The sequence below is a fragment of the Cyanistes caeruleus genome, chromosome 6 (assembly GCF_971803275.1).
Source record: "Cyanistes caeruleus chromosome 6, bCyaCae1.hap1.1, whole genome shotgun sequence".
NCBI lineage: Eukaryota > Metazoa > Chordata > Aves > Passeriformes > Paridae > Cyanistes > Cyanistes caeruleus.
This window is the reverse complement of record NC_141706.1, coordinates 36,380,960-36,395,367: the sequence shown is the minus strand read 5'-3', so window position 1 is coordinate 36,395,367 and position 14,408 is coordinate 36,380,960. Positions and strand designations below refer to the sequence as shown.

Here is a 14,408-nt window from a genome sequence, read left to right as displayed (position 1 = left end):
CTAAAATGTTGAATAGTCAAACTCTAGACAACAGAAAGCATTCAGCACTTAAGTGTTCAGCCTTACATCAACACCAAAGAAATTTCTAAAAGACAAAAAAAATAAAATAAAAACTTCCATCTTTGATAGTTGGTCCTGCCTTTCTTGAGGGAGAGGGAAACACTATTATGAAGAATTATATATGAATTGCATAAGTACAATTTTCATTTGAGGATTACTTCCTTCTCTGCTTTTCTTATATTTAATCTTTAAATCAAAAGGACATATTTGAATTAATGCAACAAACACAACTTAGTATTTTTACCTGGCCAGGGACATAATGTTTGACACAATCAATTACACTGCAAAGGAACCATGTGTGTATGACCAAATAGGGACTGTATCAAATCATTTGTTGGGTGCAAGTAAACAGTAGAATTAAGGGAGCTACTCTTTATTGAGAGATCTCAATAAAGATGGAAATCTAGCCAGTGTTTACACTATCAAATTAATGTTAGACCTTGTCAGTCTTGTTTTATGCTTTTTCATCTCAGCTTCTCCCAAGTTCTTTTATGAGAACATAATCAGCAAATATATTGGAAATCAGGTTTACAAAATCTGATAAATCATAGAATTTATCTTAAATGCTTTCCTTTTGTTTTGATCATGGTGATAGTTGCATGCAAGAATTTCAGTCTGTATTTGTTTCATTTCAGGCCTGTGTGTGGAATCAGAGGGAAAACTCTCATAATTAATCTTCCAGGTAGCAAGAAAGGATCACAGGTAAGAAATGTTCTTACTGATCTGCTAGGAAGGAACCATGATGAGCACTTCTCCTTGTTTTGAATGTTAGAAAGTGCCCAGTATAACAGATTTTATAAAAGCTAATTGAAATACATATTCATGTAAAGTTACCACACCATCACACCAGGGACCTACAGCTCCAGTCTGACTGCAGGTGCTGTGTGACCAGGACAACAGTGCAGGAGAGCACTCACATGAGCAGCCAGTGCTGAGGAAGAGTCTCACAATCTCTTACACTTTCCCTTTCTTCTCTGATTAGCTGTACCTTATCTCTGGGTTGTCTCCAGCTTCCAATAAATCATTCTTTTCCACACAGAAGTTAGAGGAATGCGTATTATATGGTAGAACTAGCTGGAGCATTTGCAGTTTTGATCAGCAAGAGGGAAAAAAGAGAATATAATTTTGAAGAGTTTGGAATGTTTTTGAATCTTCTCAATATGGGTATAGCGGACTTTTCATTCTTTATACAGTTTGTTTTCTTCCTGCATTTTGCTCCATTGGATGGACAAGGTAGAATTCTTGTCTTTATTCATGCTTTCTGTCTGACAACCTGATACAAAACTGCTGAGGAAGGTCCCCCATCAATCACAAGAATCTATTTCTTCAGGGCTCAGACTACATCTGGCCTTGTTAATAAATGTCTTTACCTGTGGCCTCTAAGAAATGCACACCTGGTACACGTCTCCCGAGCCTGTAGTATCCAGGCACAGAGCAGACCATACCGGTGTGTTTAGGAGCACAGCCCTGAAGTCACTGTTTCTTGAAAGACTTCTGTCTGGAGATGCAAAAACAACATTTATGTGGGCTGTCACAGTTGAAGAGGAAATGTTTTGAATAGTATGATCCTAAGCAGCCACCATAGGTTTTCAGATACACTCTCAACATGTTTCAGTTCAAGGACTCAGTGTGAGCCCTCCTGTGATTCTACCATTCCTCACAGTGTTTCTGGAAATCTAGTGAGACTGTAATTTAAAGGAAATTTAAAATCTTCAAAACACACAAGAGGCATTGGAGGATGGTGAGGTAGGAGTATGCCTTCTTGAAGTTCTTCCAGTCATACATGTGAAATCATATGTATGTACATGTATTTAATATAGCAATGGCCCCCCATTTTAAAGAAGTGATGCAACAATAAGAAGGTTATTTCACAAGTAAATACTACTTCTGCTGAATTAGGAGAGAGATGAAATAGCCTACAATTTCTAATGGTTTTTGTGTTCAGGAGCTCCTAACCCACAGAAGCAATTGTCATTTTCTGTCCTGAGGCAATCAGACTTTGAAGATAGGTAAATTGCAGAAAGTGAATGAGGAAAATAAATGAAAAAAAGTATTAATAAGTATTTTAACAATAGATTGATGTAGGGTAAGTAATAAAAAAGGTAATTCTGCTGGAAAATAAAAAAGCCATATGATTGCATCATACAAGCAAGCTTCTGCTGAACTGATTTTTATTTGTTGCTGTCATGATGATGGCTGTCCTGTAATGATTTCTTTTGGTGTGAGACATCTGTAAAGTCTCAGATTTTAGGAAAGACTTTTAAGATGAAGAGTGAAGAAAACTGGTCCATAAAAAGCTGAATCTCAAGAACCAAAAAAGACAGATTGTCACCTGGAATTTCCTTCATTTTTCTCTTTCACCACTTGCTAATTTCTTTTCCATTTTATAAATGCAATCACATGAGAAGCTTATATAAAGCTATGAAATTGCAGCAGTATACATATTTCTTTAATAAAATATTAATGGAAAATGACAGCAGTGTAAATGCTTCATCTCAGAAGTGGACTGCATGCCAAATATGTTTCCACCAGAGAACATTTGTATGGCATGTACCATTGAATCCAGATCTGCAGAAATCTTCCATTTTTGTGTTGAATTTTTTGTTTTGGTTTGGTTTTTTTTTTTAGTCTTGAAAAGGATAATTAATATTATAAAAGAGGGCAAAGTGTGAAATGACCAGATGTTTATTAAATCTTTGTCATTTTATAATTGTAGTAAAAATTGCCTAAAACAATGAGTTTCATATGTAACATGAGCTTTTAGAGGACTTACTGGAAATCTGTGCATTAAACTCAAGCCAGCAAGGCTTTTATTTCGGGGCTTGGAGTGGGGAACATGCTTCTCTAATTAGTCAATTATTAGTGTACTTTTTCAGTTATTGATCAGTTCAGAGATTGTTGTTCTTGTTTCTCACTTGAGATCTGCTTCTTTGCTAAAGTAATGATGTTATATGCTTCATTATTTTAAACAATTTAGAAAGTAATACTGTGAAGGCACAGTAGCTCTGCAGTTTGAAGTTACGTTATAAGTCATAATCTTTATTATCTTTACAAATATGTTTTAATATACATTCATTATACACAGCATTTGTGCTCACCTGGTTTACCCCAGTTCTTTGCAGTACCAACTTGAATGTTTAAAGTATTTTTAAATCTGTGAAGTAGTCTGACTTGTCATTTGTTACTGTTAAAGAAGCAACTGAAAAATGTGTTCTTATTTGAAGCTGTGAGGAAATACAATGCTTCTGAGTCATGTTTAAATTACAAACTGGGATATATAAACTCCAGTAATTTCTGATGGATTCTCTGCTTTTTATTTTGTTTACATAGTTATGCTTATTTATTGAAAATATTTATTTCAATATCTATTTATAAACTTATTTATTTTCCGGATACTATAAAATATCAAAATACATTTTTTAAAACCTTCCTATGCTGGAAACAAAATCGAAGGGTAACAAAAGGAATAATGCCAGCTTTGTCTGTCAACCTGTGTGTTCCTGACTGCATTGCCATGGCAATTATTTCCTGTAACCCTGCCATCATTTTCCAATACTGAAATGTTTATATGCAGTCTGCTCAAACAACGTAAGAAAACTTTTTCTTGTGATGCCTTGGAGAAGAATAAAAGACAATAATCACAAATTGAATGAGATAGCTTCCAGATGAAAAGAAATGGAAAACCAAAACAAAACTGAAAAAAAGCCAAACACTTCAAGGGTAATTAAGCATTAAAGCATGTTGTCAACAAGTGTTGTGGAGTCTCTGTTCTTGGATTGTTTTTCAAGACTTCACTGAATAAGCCTTATGAAGCCTGAGTTTCATACTGACCCTGATCTGAGCAGGCAGCTGCGGCACATCACATCCTGAGGTTTCACTTTGATTTGATGAAGTACCAGTGTATTTTAGAAGCATAGATAGCTATACATGGTAGCTATATGTATGCCCATTATGGAACAAGGTCTTTGCACTTTTGCTTTCTCCAGCCATATAAAATAAACTTTCTAATTGTTTGTAAGATTATAGAACAAGGAGACCTTTGGAAAATAGCTTGTTTATGTAGGTTTTTTTAGTTACGTGGCATTCTAATGATATCAATGTAGTTTGTCATTCTTCCAGTATATAGAATAAGTCCATGAATAAAAAAGGATCTAATTATATAAAAGTAGAATTATGGAAACCCTTATGAATTGTTCTCTAATTGTGAGGGAGCATAATAGGAAAGATTTGAAGTTAATATCCCTGCAGGGATAAACTTAATGTTTTTCTTCTGCGATTTTGTAGCATTCTGCCAGTTGCTGTGAACTGTTTTCTGTATTACATATTCACAGAAATGAAACTCTTGTTTTCAGTATTAGCTACAATAGCCCTGTTGTGCAATTTCCTGTACTTGCTTGAGAAAAGGCAAAAATGTATAGAATAGTCACTAGATCTGTTTCTGAGTTCATTTATCTTTTAAGAGCAGTTGCATAGGACATGGTAGGTTTTATTTATGATCAGGTGAAAAGAGGCATCTAAATCCCAAACGTATTTAAAGAATGAAGTCATATTTGCATGTGCAGGTAACTTTTCATAGTGGTTCCTCTTCTCGTTCTGCATAGGAATGCTTTCAGTTTATACTGCCAGCCCTACCTCACGCCATTGATCTCTTGCGGGATGCCATTGTAAAAGTAAAGGAGGTACACGATGAGCTTGAAGATCTACCTTCACCACCACCCCCTCTTTCTCCTCCTCCAACCACCAGCCCTCACAAACAGACAGAAGACAAAGGAGTGCAGTGTGAGGAAGAGGAGGAAGAGAAGAAGGATAGTGGAGTTGCCTCAACAGAGGACAGTTCTTCTTCACATATAACAGCAGCAGCTATTGCAGCTAAGGTGAGTCTGGCTTCTTTCCTTAAGAGACCCTTTGGTTTCTGTCTCAGGCACTTTCCACCAATATCCATTTGCATGTTAAGACTATACATTGATGTCTATGTGTCAAACAGATGTATTTCAGGTACATTTTGTAGATGTAGAGCTTCATAAAAATATATGAATTCTATTAAGGTAGGTGATTTCAAATTCCAGTGGGAGAAATACAATTTGTTATCTGAATGTTAACATATGTTTTATGATACCCTTGTGATGTGGCAGACTGGTTTTAGTTACATGACTTTTTTTAATTCAAAGTATTCACACACCTGAACATGCAAAGTCCAGTAGGCAGCATGCTAAGGAATCACAGCAAAATTTTGCAACCCATAATATCTAATTTGAAATTAAAATTTTCATTTCTGAAAACAGTGATAAAAGTGTGACAGACAGGTAACAATTCAAGTAATAAACTATCCAGTTTACTGTATTCCAGTGTGCATGTCTGCATAAGAGATGTGAAATTCTGCCAACAGACTAAATATCATAATGTTTCTATACCCTTGCTCTAACCAGTAATCATAGATCAGCATTACTCTAACTAAAATAAATTAGAGACTCCAAAAGAAAAAAAATGAGTTAATACTTGTAAATAATTTCAATTCAAATTTTAAACATTTTCCAAGAACTATTGTGCAATTTGAAGCAGTATATAAATACTCAGTTTTATGTGTTCAGTTTTCAAATGAGAAGTTAATGTATCCCTGTGTGTTTGGAAACAGTTTCCAAACTGCTTTGTTCTATATCTACTCTACAAGTTGTGCTTTTAATTCCTATTACGAGAATTGAAAGTCTAAGTAACTCAAAATTATATTAAACATTTTCTAAACCAATGCAGCAGCATCCTAACTCCAGAAATGTGAATTCAGGTGTGAGACATCTTGACATTTCTAAGACAGCTGCAGCTGGAGATCATCTCCCAATATACAGAAAATTCTGATTACATATGTCTTTGCAGGGATGAATTAAGGTAATTATAATTTGCAAGTATCAGTTCTTATTAATGCAAATTTTAAATTGTTTCATTTCTTTTGATGCAGGCAAAGATAAATAATGTGTGCCATTTTTAAAGGCAGGAAATACCTGAGATCTCAACTGGCTGTGTTCATATGAGCTTGGCATTTCAGTGTCACAGCTGTTTTCACCTCATTCATTTTTGGTCATTTGCTTGTACGGTTTCATGTTTTCCTGCCACTGTGTTCATAGCTGTTATGTGTTGTGCATTAGAAGCATCCATCCTATACCAGTCCAGCTGTTATCATGGCTAAAGGTCAACAGCCCATCCCTGGTCTCATCAGTCATTGCCATCACGCAGCAGGCAGTGCAGGAGAACTGGTAAGAGACACTTCCAAGAGGCTTTTGCACTAACACTAACCAAAAATGCTCTGCCTGCCTCCCAGTCTATGTATGAACAGAGAGTGTTGTTTATTTTCTTCTAACAAAGACATATCAGTGATATCTTTGAGAGCACACATTACAGAAAATATCTGTGTAAGATAAAGGGCTAAACAAGGTAAAGGTCATGTGTGTTGTCACTTTGAATCATTTAGCTGCTCAGATAATAATTGCTATAAAGCCTCTGTTTCTGATTAGTCATTGGCTTTATCATCTAATATACTCAATAATTGAATATAATTAAAATAATCTCCTCAAATTACTGCTTTAGAGCTGTGAAATGGTAACTTTTCCTCTTCGTCTTGTTTTGCTGCTTTTTTCTCAGGAGTTTTTTTGTCAACACAATACAACGTGCACTGGGTGTTCATAGTTTGCTTTCATCATTTGCAGTTTCTGCCTTACTTTTGTTTTCTGTGTAGAAGTAGAATTTCCCAAAAACAGAAGACTTCAGGAGTCAGGAAGCAGTGGATTTATTATAAATTACTGGGTTTTAGTGAATAGTAGAAAACTGTTTCATTGAATGGTAAAAAAAAGGACCTGCTCCCTTAGGCAAATAGTAATTTAAACCATCAATCAAATAGCCTAACACCTCTGTATTTAAAACTTGTGTCTCCAGAAAAGTCACTTAGGAAGGGTGAAGACTTTGAGGTTCACACACCTGATGATAAAGCTATATAGTACATATACATACATACATAAATACAACCAATTAATTGCAGTGGTACTTTTTGGAGTTCAGGTTGCTAAACTAGAATTTGCACCATGTTCTTCAGCAGAACAGTTAATTTAGCCTCTATGAAGAGCACTGTTAAACTGTCATACATGTTCCTGTGTTTTTTTGCAGATTACTCTTGAGCTATTTTTTTATGCATTCTATAATCCAAATCAGATCTTCAAACTTGGAGCAGAAAGTTTTTTGGCAGGTTATTGGGTTTTTTAAGCTGTCCTTTCTGTATGTTTTTAAGACATTCTTTTCTCTTGTATAAAAGTCATAGTAATTGCCACCTACAGATTGTTTTCTTACCTCACCATCATTGTCAATCTTTGTTTTAGTTCTGAGAAAAAGAGAATAAAGGACTCACATCTTTAACTTTTTTCCCCTTCTTGTCAATGCTCTTGTCAAAGTTCTCTAATATGAAAGCACAAATATTTAAACCAAAATAAAAGTATGTCAGAGAAAGGCCAGGTCAGATAAAAATTGTGGAAGCAATGGTTATGGTGAATATCTTTCTCTGTAACTTCATTCCTCATTAATTTCTGTCTTTGTCAGTATGTTACAACAGGTTTTCCACTCCAGCTAGTGCAAACAGAAACTGTTTTCACTTAGAGCTAAGAATTTTATTGTACCACATTTAAAGTTTTGAGATCTCTGCTCTGTATTTAATTATTTGAAACTGAAAAATGAATAAAAAATATTAGGGAGACAAATCGTAAATGCTCAGTGTGACTCAGTGCAAGTTAAAAGAACAGTCTGTCCAAAATGCAGTAATATTGCTGCCTTCTTTATTTCAAGTTTCTGTGCACCAGGACACACAGAAATTTCTTATGGGTTTATTAACCTTTTTAACAGAGTTAACTAGAAGTTGCCTTGATTAGAGACTTACATTGCCTAAATTTAATTTTTTAATAATAAAATTCAAAAACTCTCTAAATGTAGGTGAGAAAAATGAGAAATTCCCCAATGCACATTATATTTTTATGTGTGCCTCCGGAGAGGCCTGTAGCTTTTGCAGAACAAACCTTAGGCTGAGATTTTTTGTAAATCTCCTGAAATAAAGTCTTCATGGAATGAAGAGTATTTACTCACTGCATGACATTTCATGTGAGAAATTTTCTCACTGCATGATGTTTCTTTAGAGGGGTTCAGTAAATTTCTAGCAAATGGTTAAATGGTTTTCTTTTCAGAATATTGCCTCCTACTTAGTGAATGGAAAGTCTGCCTTCCTTAGCCATGGTAGATATCAGTGTTGGTCATTGTTGGGTTTGAAAGAAAGGTTTACAAGGAAGCCGTTATTTTCTTATTGCTTCCTGTTGTAGTATGTTTGATTCATAATTTTTTCAGGACAACTAGTATGTTCTGTGCTACTTCAGTTGGAATGTGGCCTTGTATATTTGTTAGGTATTTGTGACTGAAATTAGGAGAGTATGCCATTAACCACTGCCAAGCACTGAGTATGAGGAGGTGCAAACTAAGGAGTGAGGTATTCCTATGTTTTTGTGGTAAGGTTTGGAGTAAATTTTACATACAGTGTATTTTTTGCTATTAATTCCATCTCTCTTCTTTTTAAGATTCCAGATTCCATCATCTCTCGAGGTGTTCAGGTTCTCCCACGTGATACAGCCTCCCTCAGTACTACACCTTCAGAATCTCCTCGTGCCCAAGCCACCTCTCGCCTCTCCACTGCATCCTGCCCAACACCAAAAGTAAGTACATTTATGCCTTGCAAGCTCCACGCTCAACCCTGTAATCTATCAGATTAATGTATTGCCTCTGCTGAACAAGGTTGGTTCGCATGCAAGGGTTGTGTCATTCTACCTAACATAATAATATAAATTCGAGACAGCGTAGCTCCTTCCACGTGTACTGTTGCACGGTTTAACCTGTGGGTCCACCAGCACCTAATGGTTACTGAAGTTTCATGTTATCTCTTGCAATACTGATCATTAATATGAAATTGTTAGCACATTGAATGTATTTAGTATCCCCTCAGTATCCCCAGGAACATAGATAATCCTGCCACTGAGTGACAACATTAAGCAAATAGTATTTTGTCAAAAAGTATGTGCAAATTTCTAGCCTGGGCTGGGGCAGATCTGTGCCCCACTTTATTATTGTTCAGTTTAAGACTTTCAAATCAACTGGCTATGCTCAAACTTAGATATTTGCTGCCTGACATTTGGAAACAAAAAACAGCCAAAATTAAATAGAAAGAAAGTTTTAATGCCAACCTTGTGGGATTATTATTCAGTTCTTAGTGATTAGACTATCCTATTTAATCATTGAGGTGAACTCTATATGTTTACTTTTTATCAAGCTTTAAACAGCATACATCAAAAACTAAGCAAATTGACCAGTGGCAAGGTGTGCAATGTTTGCATTCAGCAGAATTCCTTTCAGCAAAGAAAACTGTCTAAATTTGCTTTGTGCGTTCACATCACAAAGATCTTTCTGTGGCACCAGATGCTGACATACTAATAAACCAGTAGCAGATGGCAAATAATAATGTTCTTCCTTATCTAACTCATGATCCTTGAAGATTATTCTGCTTGCTAAAAAGATTGCCAGCATCTGCTAGTTCTTCTCTCCTACTGTCTCATTCTTTTCTGTCAGCAAACAAGATTTATGGGCAACCACCCATAGAAATACTTTGGTTTAACCTGTGGGATTGTTTTATGCAGTAGTTATCTTCACTGTAATAGAATCAAAATTATTCTGATGGACAGCAAACTTGAGCTTCATTATATAGTCTACTTTTCTCAAGATCGTTCAGTGAATTCTATCTGTAAGCATCTCCTTCACTTTTTTCCTAAAATTTGTATCTTGTCTAATGGCTTAAAAATAAAAGCATAGAGCTTTATGCATTACAATGCTCAGAGCAGAAGAGCAAGACAAAAGTGCGCTGAGCCTTATGCCTGTTGATAAAACAAAATTGTCCAAAGAAAACAAAAGGTGACCAGCAACAGGCATAAATAAGAGACATCTCGACTGAAAAATAGCTCTAGATGATACCTATATATTTTCATGAAGTTTATCCCAAAGGGAAGGAGTAAAGCCTATCTCTTATGAAGCAGAATGCAGAATCCTCTAGACTGTCTTGACAGATTCAGAGATTACAGAAGAAATGTACTAGAAGTTTGAAACAGATTGAAAATTTGAAACTGTGTTTGGGCAATTAGTGGAGATGAGCTCATTTCATAATTAGATCACGCTTTGGTATTTCATGTATGACTGCAAAATCAGGTTTTGTTCAAAATGTGTGAGACCACACTACTTTTATAACAGGAATTGCCATGCAGCATCTAGGTAGATTAGATTTTCTGTGATGTATTTGATGGTGGTTTGTTACAAGCTGATAAAGGGAAAAGTCAAAAAACACCCAACTGGAAAATAAACTTGATGGGTGATGGCATCTTTTCCTAATACTTAGAGGCTGGATTTTGCACATAAGCTTCTTTAACACTTAGAGAGTTCTTGGTTCATTTTGTGTATTACTTTCAAAAAAACAAAGTAACTACCCATTATCTTTTTGTTCAGTCCTTTACAGTATCCTCAAGTTTTCAAACATCATCTGAATTTATCAAGAAATGTGGTTCATTCAGATTCTTCAATATTGTCATGTGTCTAAATGTCTTCACTTATTCTGTTTTTCCTTCTGGATCCTGGCTTTCTAATAATGCAATATGAATTAAGTTTATACTGGCCTCTTGCCCACACAGTAAGGAGAATAAAAGTAAATTGAACTTCAGCATCCAGGTGATGTTCCAAGGTTGTTTATTTTGCTTCTTTAATCTGCAAGTGTTTATCTTTTCAATAGTCTCATTTTCTGGTTTAGAACTTATTTCAGGGCTCCAAAACATGTAGATATGACATGAAACAAAGATAAGGAAGTGTCAGGTGAAAAAAATTATTTCTTTGGTTATACTTATTTTTGAAGTGGTGGTCTAGCCACAGAGCAAGTGGCACTAGATTTCTTTGTCAACTGCATATTCCAGTTTATTTTGTTGTACTGTTTCCTTGTTGTATTTTTTTGTCCTAAGCATACATGAACCCTTACATCTCTCTTACTGAATTTGCTGAATAACAGAAATCTCAGTGTGTCTCAGAAAAAAAACAAACAAAAAAAACCCCAAGTTTCTGCAATGGCATGAGCACCTCTATTAAATGAATGTAAGTAGCAGGTTACTAACTAATTCACGAGGATACTGGAGAAAAGGTATGGGAGAAGATGTTACTATTGCTCCTGATTGATCTGTTAGAGGATTTTACCTTTCATAATCATATTTTGCAAAACTTAATGTTGTTTATGTATACAACCAGATCATGTAGACAAAATGCAACATTTAATTGCAAATTTGCTTTACTGTTTACAACTAACCATCCATGTTTTCTGAAAATCTCTGTTTCTAACAAAGTACTCAACTACAAGTATTGAGTTGGAACCTGGATATTTCAATCAGTCTTCATAAATGTAGTTTCCTGATAAAAGAAATAATTCTGTTTCTTGGGACATAGGAACTTTTTGAGACAAATTCCCATTGGGACTGCTCTATGTCAATGATTAGGTACATCCCCAAGACTTCTTTAGCTTTTAATAAATCTCTGTAGGACACCTTTTTGTCTCTAAATTGTATTTGAGTTTCAAACAGAATTAAGCACTGCACAAAGAGCATTTAAACCATATTTGTAGTAGATGGATTCACATGTAGAGGCAATCTAAGTTTTACTCAGAGGATACTGCACTAACAGTCCTTCTTTTTTCAGTCATTCAGCCATAAAGTTTATAGTGGTTCTGACATATTTTTATCTTGTTCAATATAGTTTTGATTATTTAAAAGTTTTATGGCTTTCTTAAAATGGTTAGATCAATTTGCTGAATACTCACAGGACAGAAGTTTAGGATGACACAATGTGTCTTACAAGTTTTTCTTGTCATTCCAGTAGCTGCTCAGATTCTCACTATGTTTTTGTCTGTTTGTGGTCGTCATTTTCATGAAGTAAAATGCAATGTTCTTTTCAGACACAGAAGCAGAAGGGGTACCTAGAGTAAAATAATTTTCAAATCTGATGAATTTTTTTTATATTTTTATTAATGTTGATTCTTGGAGGTTTTTTAAGCTGACAGTATAAAACTTGGTCTATAACTTCAGATAACTTAAAAGAATATATCCAGAGCAAATGACTGAGTCGTTATTTCAAACTTAGAGTTTTCTTCTACTTTTAGGGAGCTCATATTAGTATAAAAGAAAATTGCAGTTTTCAAGTTGAAGTCTTCACTTCTCCCATATATGAATGATGTAATCAGTATTTAATTTTTGCCAGTGTTATGTGTCAAAGTCAAAGGAAGCAGATTTAGAAGACCAAGGACAGATTTTTAATTATCGCCAGGAATTCATTTCAGTGACAAGGGACGTTCAAAGTATTTCACTTTGCAAAATCATCAGTCTCACTGATGTTCAGTTCTTTCACTTCAATGTGCAGAGTTTCAGTGTTATCTTTGATCATTAAGGATCCTAAGGAACCTGTTGTAGTACTTTAAAGATGAGAGTGTGGGGTTTTTTCCATGTTGCTACTTTATTCCCTTCACTCCTTGCATTTTGCTTAAGAGAAAGTCTCTCTCTACTTTACTTGGTAGTTTTCTGTCCTTTCCCTAGCTATCCATTGTTTAGTTACAACACCCTCAGTAGTAAGTTAAATCTTAAATATTTGTAGTTGCAATAGATAACGTTTTATTCCTATGTAATGACAGTTTATAAGCTCTGTCTCACAGCTAAAATGAAGTCATCTCACCTATCCACTGCTACATCCATCACCACCTTTGTAAGACTACATTTAATTCTGCTAGTTAGTCATTTTTTCTGTTACTTTCTGTCTCCTATGAAGAACTATTGCCCTTATCATTCAGAAGTAGACATTCACCTAGAGACCTAATATTCCCCATGTAGAAGGAATGACACATGTAATTTATGTAAAAGTTCCAGTTGCAGAAAATTTCTGAAATTAAATAGCCTAGAAAAACTTAAATTTTTAAAGCTTTTAAACGCTTTAAACTTTTCTTGAAATAAAAAAATGCTGATGAAAGCTGTTTCTATGACAAAAAATACCTTATTTCAGTAATTTTTCATGCTTACTAACAAAGCCACCACTCAGTGTTAAATGTGTACATTGACATCCACACAATCAAATTAGTTACAAATAAATGCTAAACTCAATTAAGATTTATTTTTTCAGTCTAGTGTTTTTTCAATATAGAACTGCTATGTGAAGTAAGCACATTAGCAGATGGGAGCAAGTGGAGTTGGAAAGATGTTATTGTCAATTATTGTTTTTGCAAATTTTTTCAGTAGAAATATTCAGTATTTATCAGTAAAAGAAAAATCAGGTTCCTTACCAGAAATTCTTAGCTAACAATAGTTTTGGTTTTTTTTCTTCTTGCTTCTTACCACTTCTTCCTACGGTGGTAATCAAAGTGAAATATGGGAAGTGTGTGAATGTATTTTAAAGTTTGAATGCATACACTAAATTTCCAAGTGAACTTTGTTTTCTTTTTGTTTATGAAGTTTGCATAAGCTGAAGTTTACTCTGCCTAGGAACATGCTTGAGTAAGTAGCAAGTGCTTTGGCATGGCTGTTTAGCTGTGATTAGGTTGAGAAGCATGGAAAAGTGCAAAGGATGTTCTAAATTGTTAGGATGATCTACATAGGTGAGATCACACTCCAAGCACTGCAAGGTTTTCTTGCTTTTTCTTGTAAAAATACACACAGATACTTAGATAGTTAGATACTTGTTCCTCCTAAAACTTCCAGTGTTTTCATGATTATTTCTGGGTTTAATTTCCTCTTAGTATTTTTCAGTGCATATGCCAGGGTTACAGAAAATTATGTTTAGCAAAAAGAGATGCTAATGGAATGTATATTTGAGTAGAAAGTAGTGATAGTTGCCAGTTGCCTTAAAGATGAATCCTGCTTCCTAACGCTCATCAGTCTACTGTGTCCACCTGGGTTCTTCTCAATACAGTGCAGCAGTGGTTTTCAGATCAATTACGAGTCAAGATACCAGAATATTCTCATACAGTCATTACCTTTTTCCCTCGTTGTTTAAAGTGTATTGTCTTGGCAAAACACGTGGATAATTGAGGCCTAGCAAGTGTTATTTTTAGTTTACGTTTTGGTTACAAGCCCTGGTAGATGTTAGTTAACAACATGGTGCGGCTCCAAAAGTGAGACATTGTAACCAAGGGAGAAGCAGCTTGGTTGCTTGGGATATTAAAAGATCCCTCAAAAACATCATAGTTGTTACTAAAATCCTTTCAAAAATGGATGATA

The 14,408-nt window shown here is 34.9% G+C and overlaps 1 protein-coding gene across 31 annotated transcripts in view; it reads left to right on the top strand.

Annotated features, from left to right (window-relative positions):
- Nucleotides 1-14,408, top strand: part of GPHN (gephyrin) — a 277,246-nt gene that overhangs the window by 174,632 nt on the left and 88,206 nt on the right. For 17 of the 31 annotated variants that reach the window (XM_086892677.1, XM_086892669.1, XM_086892671.1 and 14 more), the window contains 4 exons: nt 696-762; nt 4,662-4,934; nt 6,198-6,305; nt 8,655-8,789. In XM_086892677.1, the coding sequence (XP_086748803.1) occupies nt 696-762; nt 4,662-4,934; nt 6,198-6,305; nt 8,655-8,789 (583 nt within the window). The remainder of the gene's footprint in view (nt 1-695; nt 763-4,661; nt 4,935-6,197; nt 6,306-8,654; nt 8,790-14,408) is intronic. The other 14 variants (XM_086892689.1, XM_086892679.1, XM_086892680.1 and 11 more) reach the window with 1 other exon arrangement.